The sequence below is a fragment of the Triturus cristatus genome, chromosome 7 (assembly GCF_964204655.1).
Source record: "Triturus cristatus chromosome 7, aTriCri1.1, whole genome shotgun sequence".
Lineage (NCBI taxonomy): Eukaryota > Metazoa > Chordata > Amphibia > Caudata > Salamandridae > Triturus > Triturus cristatus.
This window is the reverse complement of record NC_140590.1, coordinates 1,590,065,847-1,590,082,151: the sequence shown is the minus strand read 5'-3', so window position 1 is coordinate 1,590,082,151 and position 16,305 is coordinate 1,590,065,847. Positions and strand designations below refer to the sequence as shown.

Here is a 16,305-nt window from a genome sequence, read left to right as displayed (position 1 = left end):
GGTAAATGGCACCCATACCATAGTCACGGAGGAAAGCAGAAACAGATTTGTTGACGTGCTTTCTTGCTTTGTCAATTTGCGGACAGAAATGATTGGACCAGTTCCATTTTTGCCTTTGGCATATGTTGGAAAACACAAAGGCAGTTTTAGGGAAAAGTGAAAACAGTTGTGCAAAGGTGTCCTTCATAAGCATTTCCAGACCTACCCCAGTCAAAGTGCCTAGGTCATTGCCACCACAGTGCACTATTATGAGGTCAGGGTGTTGGATTTGCATGAAGGATTTCACCAATGGCATCAATTGGTGCCACTTTAACCCTCTCTGACCAATCCATTTAATGTCTACATTTGGCAAAGCAAGGTCTCTCACCATACCTGTTTTCTCTGCAAACTTTTCACTCCAGAAGACATAGCTGTGCCCTACAATCCACACTGTGAACATCTTCAAAGGAGAACTGGATGCACTCAGGAGGTGTCTTTCAGTAGAATGGCAATATGAAAAGAAAGACAGTTTGGAAATGGAGGCATACATATTTTTTTCAAACAAAAAGAACTGATTGGCTGTTTCATACCATTCTAGAATAAAAACTAGGCTGTATGTGTAAATTAATAGAAGCATGTTTTGTATTGGTACAAAAAAATGTGTTACCAAAGAACAGTACTATGGATTTGCTGTTAGGTTTGAAAAGTCAAGCACTCTTGCTCTGTGGAATTGAAACATTGTGTGGCGAACTTCTGACCTAACTCCACACAGCAGTGTTCCATGAGCTGTTGCTATGGTAGCAGGCAGAAGTCAAGTTGGGGGAAGGGTACTAGGCAGAAGTCAAGTTGGGGGAAGGGTACTTTTGGAAAAGGGTTGGTTTTCAACCAATAGAAATGTGTGATTACATTTGAAAAAAAGGGGGAAGCACTGAGATTTGAAACTTACATGTATATGTGTGGAAAAATAGAGGGAAAGTTTGCCATTATCTGGTTCTGCTGAGAGGAGAGAGGTGTAGAGAACAGAGATCCTGGCTCTGATAATCTGCTGTTTGAGTGCCACATTTCTTTCACAACTAACTAATTTTAAAGGTGAGTTTAGAGTTAGAGAGGGGATGTATATGGTAAATTAAGAAATGAATAATAGAATTGGAATTCCTTTTGTAGAAGTTGTGTTTATTATTTTCTGTTTTGGGAGAAATTTAAATGTGAGGAACATGTAAAATAATATAGACTATTTTTTCATGATAAATTAAGGTGTACTGGTAAAAATAAGGAATACTTTAAGGGTTTGAGGTTGCAGTCAGTAATGCAAATACATTCAGCATCACTAAGGCTGGTTGCCCTTGCTGGAGTGTAGGCAGTCACCGAGGATACAAAAATCAAAAAAGTGGATTCATAATGTGTCAGTCTGTAAAAGTGATTTTCACTTGCCAAAAAAAAAGAGCAGTAAGTGTGCATTTAAATTGGAAAAGAAATTTCGTTTTGGGACTAATGTGAAAACATGACTCTGTGTGCAAATAGGAATTACAGGCAGAGATTTATTGCGTTTTGCTCTGGTGATTTCACAGTAGCATTAGTAGGAAAAAGGGGGAGCGATTTTTTGGGGGAAGAAGCAGACTCTTAGCACACACCCGGCTGCTTGCCATGTATAATCATGCACAGTATTTACAAGCGAGTGGGGTTTTCAGGTTGCAGTCAGTAATGCAAATACATTCAGCATCACTAAGGCTGGTTGCCCTTGCTGGAGTGTAGGCAGTCACCGAGGATACAAAAATCTAAAAAGTGGATTCATAATGTGTCAGTCTGTAAAAGTGATTTTAACTTGCCAAAAAAAAGAGCAGTAAGTGTGCATTCAAATTGGCAAAGAAATTTCGTTTTGGGACTAATGTGAAAACATGACTCTGTGTGGAAATAGGAATTACAGGCAGAGATTTATTGCGTTTTGCTCTGGTGATTTCACAGTTGCATTAGTAGGAAAAAGGGGGAACGATTTTTTGGGGGAAGAAGCAGACTCTTAGCACACACCCAGCTCCTTTCCATGTATAATCATGCACAGTATTTAGAAGCCAGTGGGGTTTTCAGGTTTCAGTCTGTAATGCAAATACATTCAGCATCACTAAGGCTGGTTGCCCTTGCTGGAGTGTAGGCAGTCACCGAGGATACACATGGTGGTGGTCTGAAAAAGCAGTCTGGACATGTGCAATTAAAAAAATCTAAAAAGTGGATTCATAATGTGCCAGTCTGTAAAAGTGATTTTCACTTGCCAAAAAAAAAGAGCAGTAAGTGTGCATTTAAATTGGCAAAGAAATTTCGTTTTGGGACTAATGTGAAAACATGACTCTGTGTGCAAATAGGAATTACAGGCAGAGATTTATTGCGTTTTGCTCTGGTGATTTCACAGTTGCATTAGTAGGAAAAAGGGGGAGCGATTTTTTGGTGCAGAAGCAGACTCTTAGCACACACCCAGCTGCTTGCCATATATAATCATGCACAGTATTTAGAAGCGAGTGGGGTTTTCAGGTTTCAGTCTGTAATGCAAATACATTCAGCATCACTAAGGCTGGTTGCCCTTGCTGGAGTGTAGGCAGTCACCCAGGATACACATGGTGGTGGTCTGAAAAAGCAGTCTGGACATGTGCAATTAAAAAAATCTAAAAAGTGGATTCATAATGTGTCAGTCTGTAAAAGTGATTTTCACTTGCCAAAAAAAAAGAGCAGTAAGTGTGCATTTAAATTGGCAAAGAAATTTCGTTTTGGGACTAATGTGAAAACATGACTCTGTGTGCAAATAGGAATTACAGGCAGAGATTTATTGCGTTTTGCTCTGGTGATTTCACAGTTGCATTAGTAGGAAAAAGGGGGAGCGATTTTTTGGTGCAGAAGCAGACTCTTAGCACACACCCAGCTGCTTGCCATATATAATCATGCACAGTATTTAGAAGCGAGTGGGGTTTTCAGGTTTCAGTCTGTAATGCAAATACATTCAGCATCACTAAGGCTGGTTGCCCTTGCTGGAGTGTAGGCAGTCACCCAGGATACACATGGTGGTGGTCTGAAAAAGCAGTCTGGACATGTGCAATTAAAAAAATCTAAAAAGTGGATTCATAATGTGTCAGTCTGTAAAAGTGATTTTCACTTGCCAAAAAAAAAGAGCAGTAAGTGTGCATTTAAATTGGCAAAGAAATTTCGTTTTGGGACTAATGTGAAAACATGACTCTGTGTGCAAATAGGAATTACAGGCAGAGATTTATTGTGTTTTGCTCTGGTGATTTCACAGTTGCATTAGTAGGAAAAAGGGGGAGCGATTTTTTGGTGCAGAAGCAGACTCTTAGCACACACCCAGCTGCTTGCCATATATAATCATGCACAGTATTTAGAAGCGAGTGGGGTTTTCAGGTTTCAGTCTGTAATGCAAATACATTCAGCATCACTAAGGCTGGTTGCCCTTGCTGGAGTGTAGGCAGTCACCCAGGATACACATGGTGGTGGTCTGAAAAAGCAGTCTGGACATGTGCAATTAAAAAAATCTAAAAAGTGGATTCATAATGTGTCAGTCTGTAAAAGTGATTTTCACTTGCCAAAAAAAAAGAGCAGTAAGTGTGCATTTAAATTGGCAAAGAAATTTCGTTTTGGGACTAATGTGAAAACATGACTCTGTGTGCAAATAGGAATTACAGGCAGAGATTTATTGCGTTTTGCTCTGGTGATTTCACAGTAGCATTAGTAGGAAAAAGGGGGAGCGATTTTTTGGGGGAAGAAGCAGACTCTTAGCACACACCCAGCTCCTTTCCATGTATAATCATGCACAGTATTTAGAAGCGAGTGGGGTTTTGAGGTTTCAGTCTGTAATGCAAATACATTCAGCATTACTAAGGCTGGTTGCCCTTGCTGGAGTGTAGGCAGTCACCGAGGATACACATGGTGGTGGTCTGAAAAAGCAGTCTGGACATGGGCTTTTTAAAAAAACTGAAAAGTGGTTTCATAATGTGTCAGTCTGTAAAAGTGATTTTCACTTGCCAAAAAAAAAGAGCAGTAAGTGTGCAACCAAATTGGCAAAGAAATTTCGTTTTGGGACTAATGTGAAAACATGACTCTGTGTGCAAATAGGAATTACAGGCAGAGATTTATTGCGTTTTGCTCTGGTGATTTCACAGTTGCATTAGTAGGAAAAAGGGGGAGCGATTTTTTGGTGCAGAAGCAGACTCTTAGCACACACCCAGCTGCTTGCCATGTATAATCATGCACAGTATTTACAAGCGAGTGGGGTTTTCAGGTTTCAGTCTGTAATGCAAATACATTCAGCATCACTAAGGCTGGTTGCCCTTGCTGGAGTGTAGGCAGTCACTGAGGATACACATGGTGGTGGTCTGAAAAAGCAGTCTGGTCATGGGCTTTTTAAAAAAACTGAAAAGTGGTTTCATAATGTGTTAGTCTGTAAAAGTGATTTTAACTTGCGGAAAAAAAAGAGCAGTAAGTGTGCATTCAAATTGGCAAAGAAATTTCGTTTTGGGACTAATGTGAAAACATGACTCTGTGTGGAAATAGGAATTACAGGCAGAGATTTATTGCGTTTTGCTCTGGTGATTTCACAGTTGCATTAGTAGGAAAAAGGGGGAGCGATTTTTTGGGGGAAGAAGCAGACTCTTAGCACACACCCAGCTCCTTTCCATGTATAATCATGCACAGTATTTAGAAGCGAGTGGGGTTTTCAGGTTTCAGTCTGTAATGCAAATACATTCAGCATCACTAAGGCTGGTTGCCCTTGCTGGAGTGTAGGTAGTCACCGAGGATACACATGGTGGTGGTCTGAAAAAGCAGTCTGGACATGGGCTTTTTAAAAAAACTGAAAAGTGGTTTCATAATGTGTCAGTCTGTAAAAGTGATTTTCACTTGCCAAAAAAAAAGAGCAGTAAGTGTGCAATCAAATTGGAAAGAAATTTCGTTTTGGGACTAATGTGAAAACATGACTCTGTGTGCAAATAGGAATTACAGGCAGAGATTTATTGCGTTTTGCTCTGGTGATTTCACAGTTGCATTAGTAGGAAAAAGGGGGAGCGATTTTTTGGTGCAGAAGCAGACTCTTAGCACACACCCAGCTGCTTGCCATGTATAATCATGCACAGTATTTACAAGCGAGTGGGGTTTTCAGGTTTCAGTCTGTAATGCGAATACATTCAGCATCACTAAGGCTGGTTGCCCTTGCTGGAGTGTAGGCAGTCACCCAGGATACACATGGTGGTGGTCTGAAAAAGCAGTCTGGTCATGGGCTTTTTAAAAAAACTGAAAAGTGGTTTCATAATGTGTCAGTCTGTAAAAGTGATTTTCACTTGCCAAAAAAAAAGAGCAGTAAGTGTGCATTCAAATTGGCAAAGAAATTTCGTTTTGGGACTAATGTGAAAACATGACTCTGTGTGGAAATAGGAATTACAGGCAGAGATTTATTGCGTTTTGCTCTGGTGATTTCACAGTTGCATTAGTAGGAAAAAGGGGGAGCGATTTTTTGGGGGAAGAAGCAGACTCTTAGCACACACCCAGCTGCTTGCCATGTGGAATCATGCACAGTATTTACAAGCGAGTGGGGTTTTCAGATTTCAGTCTGTAATGCAAATACATGCAGCATCACTAAGGCTGGTTGCCCTTGCTGGAGTGTAGGCAGTCACCCAGGATACACATGGTGGTGGTCTGAAAAAGCAGTCTGGTCATGAGCTTTTTAAAAAAACTGAAAAGTGGTTTCATAATGTGTCAGTATGTAAAAGTGATTTTAACTTGCCAAAAAAAAGAGCAGTAAGTGTGCATTCAAATTGGCAAAGAAATTACGTTTTGTGACTATTGTGAAAAGAAATGTAGTAATATATTTAAATAAAAAAAAGGAATTTTTTTTTAGTTTTTTTCAGGTATTGCTGAAGAGCAGTGGACAAAATTTAAGATGCCTACAAAATCCAGAGTTCAAAAAACGCACAAAAAAAACCTTTATTTGAAGACAACTAGAGGACCAAAGTTAGTAGAAGATGCTCATGTTGGGAAAAAGAAAAAATCTTCTGGTAAGCAGACAAAAAAATTTCTAAAAAATATATTCAAAAGAATGAAAAATGTACAAAATGTCTGTACTCGAAAGGATGTTTTGAACAAAAAAGGAGAGGAAAAAATTGACAATTTAGTTAATGTAAATATACCTTCAGCAACTGAAAAGATTTATATAAATAGAAAAACTGCGTTTAAAGAGATACGTAGAAAAATGTTTCAGAGTAGAGTTATGTCCAATTTGATGAAGGATGTGAAGAAATATAAGAAAAAGACAAAGTTTTATAAAAGAAAAAAAGAAATAGAAGCCATTGCAGCAAAGGCATTAGAATTAAAAAGGAAACTATTCATTTTAATTTTGAATAGGATGCGTACATTAGACAAAATGGTTAATGTACTGAAATCACATAGCAAAAGGAAAAGAGTAGTGAACAGAACAAACTTTTGTAAAGTGTTTTTAGGAAAGTGGATGCATAGTTCAAGTAGTGAACCTTTTTTTAATGAAGAGAGCTATTTTCAAAGTAATAGTTTGCTGCATGCAGTTGACACCAGAGGTCGTTCTTACGAAGTAAAAAATGGTTGCATAATGGAGAAGGAGATAATGGTTCCAAGAGATGAGGTACAAGTGATGGCAGATGAGGCTATGGGGAGACGTCCTAAAGCCCCAGTGTACACTTGGAATTGTAGTAGTATTTGCACTGTGCGTCAGGAATCTATTGACAAATTTCGAGAGTTTCTAAGAGAATATAGTAAAAAAAGTATAAAACAGAAGATTAAGGTGCTTCAAAGTCTGGATCCATGCAGAGTGAGAGAGAATACTGGTTTGCAGGGTCATTCTCTGGCTTGTCTATCTAGAAAAGTGTGCAATAGTGTTTTCCATCATTTTAGGATGCTGGCTGTTCATCATACTGAAATGAGAAAGTTTGTGAGACGGTTGTATTTTGCCAAAAGTCCAGCAATAAAGTTAAATGAATTGAATAGGGCTCTGTTCCGAGGAACGGTATCAGATGTAGAGAAGGTTGTTGATGAAATTCAGTTTTGTTACTTTGGTCCTGAACAAAACAGTGCAGAGAAGGACACAGTAAATGAGGAAGAAGTGGAAGAGAATGTAGAACCCTCTGTAAGTAACACATTTAATGATCACATAACAAAATTTGCAATAGTCTCTAATGAAAGACCAAATTTTACTTGTATTTGTTGCCGCAGAACTCATTATAGAAAACAAACTAGGAATGTTGATATCTACAGAAAGAGTGAAAATGAAGATAATTATAAGTGGAAGGATTTTGCCACATATATATTTCTAGAAAATTGTTTTGATTTGGGTGAAGATCAGCGTATTTGTAAATACTGTCACAACAAGTTAGAGGAAAATAGAATGCCGACCAGAGCTGTACATAATAATTTAGAATTGGATGCTATTCCTGCTGAACTTTCTGAATTAAATACATATGAGTCTATACTCATTCAATGTGTTCATCCGTTCCAGACCATAGTACGTATGGAGCCCAAAACTGGTAAATTACCTCCTTCAGATTTACTGAGAGGTTTAAAAGGAAGAGTGGTGTATTTGCCCTTGGATTTGAAAAAAAATATGGAAACTATTGATGCGGATACTTTGGAAACTGAACCATTAGTTATTCTGGTTAATGGTGTACCTACAAAGAATAAGAAGATTTGGCAGGAGCTGGTAGATGTGCGGAAAGTACAAAGAGCAAATTTGTATTTGAAAAGGAATAACAAATGGTATGAATCAATTTATATAGAAGAAGAAGAAGAAGAAGAAGAAGATTTACAAGAAGACACAGAAACACCAACTGGACAAATTGAAAAAGTGGACAAGTCAAAGGAAGAAGAAATTTATGAACATTTTAGCATACATCCTCTTCATTCAAAAGAAGTTATGGGAGATAATATTGATCTCTTTCAGATGAAGAAAGCAAAAGGAACTCCCGTGAGTGTATGGGAGGAGAGCTTGGAAGCTCGATGTTTTCCCCAGCTGTTTCCTAAAGGAAAAGGAGGACGATACGATGAACGTCCAGAACAGATTCCAGCTTCTGAGTATCGGACTACAAGACTATATGCTGAAGATCCCAGATTTCGACAAAGTATTCCTTATTTGTTCCATCTTTTATTTGAAAGCGACTTGTCTGCACTGTCTTATGCAGTAAATCACATTTTAAAAAGTGGAGTACATTTACAAAATGTGTCTGCTAAGGATTTTATGGAGAAAGTGCAGCAGCGAGATGATCATTTGGAAACACAACTGATCAATCTGATGGCTTGTCAGCGTGGGACAAATGAATATTGGTACCGACGCCATGGTGAACTAAAATGCATGTTACGCAATTTAGGAACACCAACATGGTTCCTTACCCTAAGCTGTGCGGAGTACGCTTGGGATGATTTACTGGATTTTCTACGAGAGGCAAATTCAAACATTAAAAACATCGAATACAAGACAGCAGGAGAACTGTGCTCATTGGATCCGGTTAATGTTTGCAGATATTTCAATCATAGATTTGAGGCTATGATGTCCTTCATCTGCAATAAAAAAAATCCACCTCTTGGAGAAGTAGTAGATTTCTTTTGGAGAAAAGAGTACCAGGCAAGAGGTGCTCCTCATATTCATATGCTGTTGTGGATCAAGGATGCCCCAAAGTTTGGAACAGATACTGATGAAGCAGTGTTATCTTTCATTGAAGAATATGCAACATGTGCTATACCAAAAAGCACAGAAGAGAAAAAGTTAAAGGAGCAAGTTTTACGTTTCCAAAGTCATCGGTGTGGAAAATACTGTCGACGGAAATACAAGAGCAAAGATAAATACTACACTAAATGTCGATTTGGATTTCCTAGACCTGTTCTTTCAAATGGAAGAGTCAACAGTTTTATGTCAGCTGTGAGACATACTATCACAAGAAAATCACCTAAGAATACCTACAACCTAAAAAGAAAAGAAGAATAAAAAAATATAAATGACTACAACCCAGTCATTTTATCCATGTGGAACGCTAACATGGATATACAGTATGTAGCTGACAATTCCATTGCTGTTGCTCGATATGTAACGTCTTACATTACGAAATCAGAAAAAACAGAATTGAAGGAAATGTGGGAAGAGATTTCTCACGAGAAGACTGTCAGTAAGAAGCTGTACAGTTTCAGTTTGAAGATGTTATCGCATCGAGAAATTGGATCCTACGAATGTTCAGATAGGTTATCTTCTGCAAGTCTCTACTCGAAGTCAAGAAGAATAATTTGGGCAAGTTTAGGCCTTGCAGCAATGAGAAATCGGGTACTGAAATCTGTAGGAGAAATTGAATATTTGGCCGAGAATGACCCAGAAAGTACAGATATTTTGAAATCAAACATGTTGGACACATATTATCCCAAGAGAAGTCAACATCTGGAGAACATGTGTCTCTATGAAGTGCTGCAGAACTACATTTATTCACGGAAAGCCGCAGAAGACATCAACAATGGAAAATATAAAGTCGTTGGTGAGGAAGGATGTTTGGTGAAGCAAACAAAAGGAAGTTTGATAAATCACAGGAAGCTGAGTTGCGACACTACTGACAAGAAGGAATTTTACTACTTGGCTCTTTTACAGTTGTTTAAACCATGGCGTACAGAGGATGAACTACTGGGAGAATTTCAAAGCTATGAAGATTCTTTTAATGCTTGCAAAGACAGCATACAATGCAGTACATTCTCAAGTTATCTGCAAATGTTAAATGAAGAAATTGAACAGGAAACTACAATTGCAGCAGAAATAGCTAGAGACAGTTCTCAGGACAGCCAAAGTTCAGGAACACTCAGTCAAGATCCCCTAGGACAGAGGTCTTCAAACTTTTGGATGCCGAGACCCCCCTGTCAACATTTTGAGGCGTAAGGACCCCCTCTTGACAAAAATGTCTAAACCTGTTGACTAAATTGCGTGGGATGAAAATGTAAATAAGGTTATGTGATGCCGCGTATTTTGGGATAGCATTGCTTCATTATTTTGATATTTGTTACACACAGTAACGCTGAGGAAAGATTTCACCCAATCAGTACCCATTTATAACCAAAATACAGCAATTATCATCAGAAAGATTTCAAGTCAACGTTTGTGAAGGGCCTTCCATTCTGCAGCAATACGTGCTGCCACATTAGAAGCTCACCTGGCCCTGACCGGAAGAAGCAGGGGTCCCTTAAAACCCTGGCGGTTTTGTGTAGAGTTAAGCCTTTTACCCATGCAGCTTTCCTCTCACCCCCTCCCTTCCATCCCTCTCTCCTCTCCTAACCCCGGATCCCTCTCTCACTTTGCAGGTCATTTTCTTTCACCCCTTTTTACAACTTCTGAACTCTCCCCATTCAACCTCTCACTTCACCTTTAATCACCTCTTGCCATTCTGTCCTTTCACTGCCCTCATCTCTAACAGTCTCTCACATTTATCTCATGGCCTCTCTGGCCCTGTCACCTCCCGTGCCCCTCAGTACTTCTCATTCACCTCGTCTCTTCATTCAAATTTTTGTCTATTAGTATCTTACACCTCTCCAGTCCCCCCATTCCTCTTTCACATCTCCCCTTTGTTCTAACAGAAGCCCTCACCTTTGGATCACACTCACTTCTTGCGTGTCCACACTTCTCTTCGGCAATTCACATTTCTCCTCATCCCTGACCTCTTCAATCAAATTCTCTCACTCCCTTGCTGTCCTCTCTCATTTTGGGTGCGGATGCAAGTTCAGAATGGGATGAATGAATGTATGATTACTGATGGGCTTGTTTGAGTGAGTTGCATATTGAGTAGTGAGGGGGACAGGTGAGTGAAGTGTCACATGAGTGCAGGATGAGTAGTGTACTCGTGTGACTGCAGGTTGAGGTATAGTGTGAGCAGGACAAGTGCATTTTGAGAGCAGAGTGATCACTGTGAGTGCAGGGTGAGCGGGTGAATGGTGCAAGTGCATGGTGATCAGTGTGAGTGCATTGTGATCGCTGTGAGTGCAAGGTGAGCGGGTGAATGGTGCAAGTGCATGGTGATCAGTGTGAGTGCATTGTGATCACTGTGAGTGCAGGGTGAGCGGGTGAATGGTGCAAGTGCATGGTGATCAGTGTGAGTGCATTGTGATCACTGTGAGTGCAGGGTGAGCGGGTGAATGGTGCAAGTGCATGGTGATCAGTGTGAGTGCATTGTGATCACTGTGAGTGCAGGGTGAGCGTGACAATGAAGGGCGAGAATGAGGAATGAGTTGTCTGAATGCAGGGTGCATTCCCAGACCCATGAAGTAACTCAGCATGTTATTGACGGGGCGTAGACTTTAAGATCTAAGTTAAACTATTGCGGCATTAATCAGGGATCGAGGGTGAAGAAAATAAATAATGTGCTGATCCTGCAACAAACTTCCAGTCCTATGGTTAGGGTTGCCAGCAGATTATTTTGGTGGCCCAGTCGGTACAAAAAAAAAACAGTCACCTAAAGCGGTATTTTCAGCGCTTATCTGTGCATACTTCCCAGGGCCAGCTTTAGTGCTGGTGGTGCCCTGTGCGAACATGTTTGTTGGTGCCCCCCACAATGACCACCCCCACCACGGATTCTCTCACTAGCACCCTTTAACAGTGACCAAGTCTCCATAACCCCACACTCTCAGATGCATTGAATTAGTTATATAGTGCCACTCATACCAGTGTAGGGTGTCCGAGCACTTTGCATCACACACACAATACACAGAGACAATCAATCATAAGTGTGTAAATCAGTGTATAGGAAATGTTACATAAGCCAAAGGACTAAAAGTGTAGGAGTCACATGTCATCCATACTGGTAGGCAGTATAGTTAAGAGTGCTTGGTGTGGAGAAGCACAAAAGCAGAGTCGAAAAAGAAACAGCATAGTTGGGAGTTTCCTTTAATAATAAGAATTGATTTCTAGCCAAATTAACCCTTTTTGCAACATTAATCAATGGTCTAATAATGTATACTTTGTAGTGTGTATGCTGTTCTAGGATGAAAGTTAATAGCTCACTATTCTCTATTAGGACTTTAAGTTATAAATTGCAAGTAACAAAAGGATGTCTCTTTTGAAAGCAGTAACCTGCTGATCTGTTCACATCATACGCACTCTGTAATCTACTTGGTACACGTTCTTTGCAGCAGGCATATTAACCCTCTGCCCTAACTTCACCTAAGTCAAAACCTCAACTATACAAAATTCTGATCTCTCTCCAGGAAGATAATTAATCACACAAGTTATCTTGACATTTATGTGAGGCCTGGTAATTGCCGGGGAAAGAAACGCTGCAGCAGGTGCTTCAAAAGCACAATAAACTTTCACACACGGCGCCCCCAGGAAGCCAACTTTGTATTCCTTTCCATGAAATGCATTCTCACACTATGGCAGTGTATGTAAAATCCAAATGTAAGGAATAGGCACAGTGGGGACCCAGGGGGTACTGGAACCAGCAAAAAAACCTAAGCCTCTGTAAGCAGTTTACAAAGGCATGTTAAATGGTCTTTAAAGACCTGTGAAAAAACACGGGGGTGCCGGAGATAGGAATCCAGACACTGCCCAGCTGAGCCCCCAGCAGCTCAAGTTTCACTGCAGCAGCCCGGACTGAGACACAGGACGGGGGAAGGGGGGGGGGGTTGAAGCCCTTGGGCCTGGGCAGAAGTGTGAATGGGAAGGCGCGACCCCCTTTGCATCACTCCACGGCCCCCCTGGGGGTCGCGCCCCACAGTTTGAAGACCCCTGCCCTAGGACAACCAATCGTTGAAAATGAAGCATCAATAGCCATGAATGAAGTGGAAACGGCTATGAATCAAGCTCAAGAAGAATTTATAGACTTAGAAAATTTGGAAAGACAACTGAATCAAGAGCAGCAACAAATTTATGAAGAGATCAGAAACAAAATTGATCACGGATTTCTACATGAAAAAAAAGAGTGCTCATGCACATCATTTCATCCAATCAGGATGTATGTAAGCGGACAAGCTGGAACTGGAAAAAGTTTCCTTATAAAAGTCATCAGAAGCTACCTACAGCAAAAAACAGATTCTACTTTGTCTTGTGTGGTTACTGCTCCAACTGGGTTAGCAGCATATAACATAAAAGGAATCACTTTACATCGTTTGCTAATGTTACCAGTGGAGCATGAGAACAAAATACAATACAACAAGCTAACTGGAGAAGCATCCTTGGAAGTTTCAAGAATATTGAAGAAGATGCAAGTTCTCATTATTGATGAGGTGAGCATGGTATCAAACTTAATGCTTGCCTTTGTGCATTTAAGAATGCAGCAAATTTTGAAGACAGACTATGACATGTTATTTGGTGGAAAACACGTCATAGTTTTTGGAGATCTTTTGCAACTTACTCCAGTTAAAGGACAACCAGTGTTTAATACTGTCACACATGAAGACACGAAGAAGTCATTGGGAAGCATCGGAAATACAAATATTTGGTCCTTCTTTGAGTACAAGGAACTTACTACTAATATGAGGCAAGCAAGCGATGAAGAATATGGAAGTATTCTGAAAGATATCAGAATTGGACTACTCACAGAAGTTGGCAAAAAAGCATTACAGAGTCGGCTGCTACATAATTCATTTCCAAAGGAAGAAATAGTTGCAGAGAAAATATACAAGAACATTGCAGAAAACAAAAGTGTCATCTGCTTAATGCCAACTCTACGTGAATGCTCAATATTTAATGAGGAGCTTTTGAAATTGGAAAAGGAAGAGATCAGGAAATTGGAAGCAGTGGATAAAATTGAGGATGGAAGAATTACTGTCACAGTAACAGGCAAACTGAAAAATAAATTGGACTCACTAGAGAAGAACATCTCCAAAACAGCTGGATTAGAAAAAAATCTATATGTTTGCATGAACTGTAGAGTATTTTTAAGAAGAAATTTGGATGTTGAAAAAGGTTTAGTTAATGGAGCTATGGGAAGAGTTGTGGGTTTTATTAATTATCAGAAAAAAGATGGAATTGAATGTTTAAAAATAAAATTTGATCAGATAGAAGAAGTTAAAGATATTTGTCGTTGTACAGTTCGTTTCATGCTTGTGAAAGACTTATATGTACGTAGGAAGCAGTTTCCGTTTTCTCTAGCATATGCTGTAACTATTCACAAGTCTCAAGGATTGACTGTAGATTGTGCATTTGTGAACATTGGTTCAACTGTGTTCAAAGAAGGTATGGCATATGTTGCTTTGTCACGAGTGAAAACATTATCAGGTTTATTCATGATAGACTTTGATGATTCAAAAGTTAGTGCTGATACAAACTGTGTAAAGGAGTATAATAGATTAAGAAGAAGCTATGCTCCTCATTTAGGTCAGTATCCTGTGTTGGAGAAACGTGTAGTTTCTCGTAAAAGAAAAAATGAGAATATCTGTAATGAAGATGTAGAGAAGAGGAAAAAAAAGAGGAGTGATGTAATTGCAAGCAAAAAGAAAAAGGAAAATGAAGAACAGGTTGTAGGATGTCATTTTGAAAATAGCTCTGGTGTCAACTGCAACGCAAATGTAGTGCTGAATGTTGCATTTTATCTGGAAAGTTTGCAAGAGCAGATAATAGTAAATCAGGGAAAAAGATTCTGTTCTGAGCTGAGTCTCCTTTTTCAAAAGCTGAGTAAAGATAAAACTCAAATAGAAAGTGCTACTGAAATTAGAAAACTTTTAGATATATGTTCAGGACCAACACAGTTTTCTCAAAATGAACAGCAAGATGCACACGAATTTTTGATGTATTTTCTTCAAGTACTGGAAGTAGAAGAAGTTGCAATTGATATTTTATTTGGTCTCTCTTATAAATGGGAACATAGTTGTGAAAACTGTTATAATATATGTGGCTCTAATGTTGATAATGAAAGGTTTATTTATTTGACATTGCCAGAGAGTAAAACAGTCACTTTTGCAAAATTAGTTAAAGATGCTAATCATAGCATGAAATGCAGTGAGTGTAAATCTGACATGTTTTCAACATTAATTTTAAAGGAATACGGACAGTATGTAATTTTAATGATGCAACGATGTAGAGCTGATGGTTCAAAATTGGATACTTTAATAAAGAAGTTTACAGGACAGCAATTATCAATTTCAGGAAAAACTTTTGTAACTGTTGGAATAATTTTCCATGATGGACCTACTGTTACTTCTGGACATTACACAGTTTATCTTAAATGTGAAAAAGGCTGGACACTGTGTAATGATTCTCAATTGATTTTCAAACAACGTTTGCCTTTTGATTTAGCAAATTCCTATCTAATCTTCCTGAAACCTAAATTTTAGAGAGACTTGGCAAGATCTGGACAAAATAATTTTACCATTTTACTGGATTACCATTGGAATTTTCTAAAAAAAAGATTTTTTAAATTATCATTTGGCCTAATGGAAAGATAACCAATTGTAATGTGGACTTTTTTAATTTTTAATGAAACTTTCAAAAACCAATAATTTAGAGATAATCAGTAACATCTGCACAATTTAAATTTTGGAATGTTATTGGAGTGCCATTGGAAATTTTTTCAAAAATGATTTTAAAAATTACTATTTGGCCATGCGGAAAAGTAACCAATTCTATTGTGGACTTAATAAATTATTCAAAAAATTTTCGTGAACCAAAATGTTACAGAGAATCTGTGAGATCTGGACAAATTAAACTTTAGAATTTTATTGGATTACCGTTGGAAATTTAATCCCAAAAAAAATTTAAAATTACTATTTGGCCTAAAGGAAATGGAATCAGATGTATTGTGGAGTTATTTGAGATATAATATTGTGATTATACTTCTGAAACAAACATATCAGATGGTATTTTAAAGAAATAAGTATTGGTATTAGATGATATTTTTTTAGAATATTATGCATTTCTATAATGTTAAGTTTAAGTAAAAAGAGATTCTGGGCTTTTTGAATACAATCTTTGAGATTGTTATTTTTTTTTGCCCGCTGTAAAATGATGAATGCAATTGCTTTCACAATTTATAGTGAAATGCAATATATTCTGAAAACAGCAAAAATAAGGCAAAAATATTTTTTGAAAAATATGTAAATATGTGTACTGTATTATAAAATGTTTTAAAAATATTAATACTTTTTTCTTTTTTTTCAGATTGATATAGAAAATTTTCGAAAACTAGAACCATTTTTAAAGCAATTTTTTTTTAAAACAAATGAATAAATATTTTTTTGAGTGGGTATGGTAAGTCAATAATAATAATTGTAGTCTCTCAAGGACCTTGTAATGTGATAATTGATTTTTACTGTTTAAAAAAAAAAAACAAAAACATTACGCGTACGGTAAAAAAAAAAAACACG

The 16,305-nt window shown here is 38.3% G+C and overlaps 1 protein-coding gene across 2 annotated transcripts in view; it reads left to right on the top strand.

The window, feature by feature from the left end:
• Positions 1-16,305, top strand: part of LOC146812445 (opsin-5-like) — a 665,928-nt gene that overhangs the window by 34,178 nt on the left and 615,445 nt on the right. Inside the window, exon 2 of one of the 2 annotated variants that reach the window (XM_085614597.1) lies at positions 5,864-6,020. The exons of the other annotated variant lie outside the window; for it this stretch is intronic. Coding sequence (XP_085470723.1) covers positions 5,988-6,020 — 33 coding nt within the window. The 5' untranslated portion in view covers positions 5,864-5,987. The remainder of the gene's footprint in view (positions 1-5,863; positions 6,021-16,305) is intronic. 2 annotated transcript variants of the gene reach the window in all.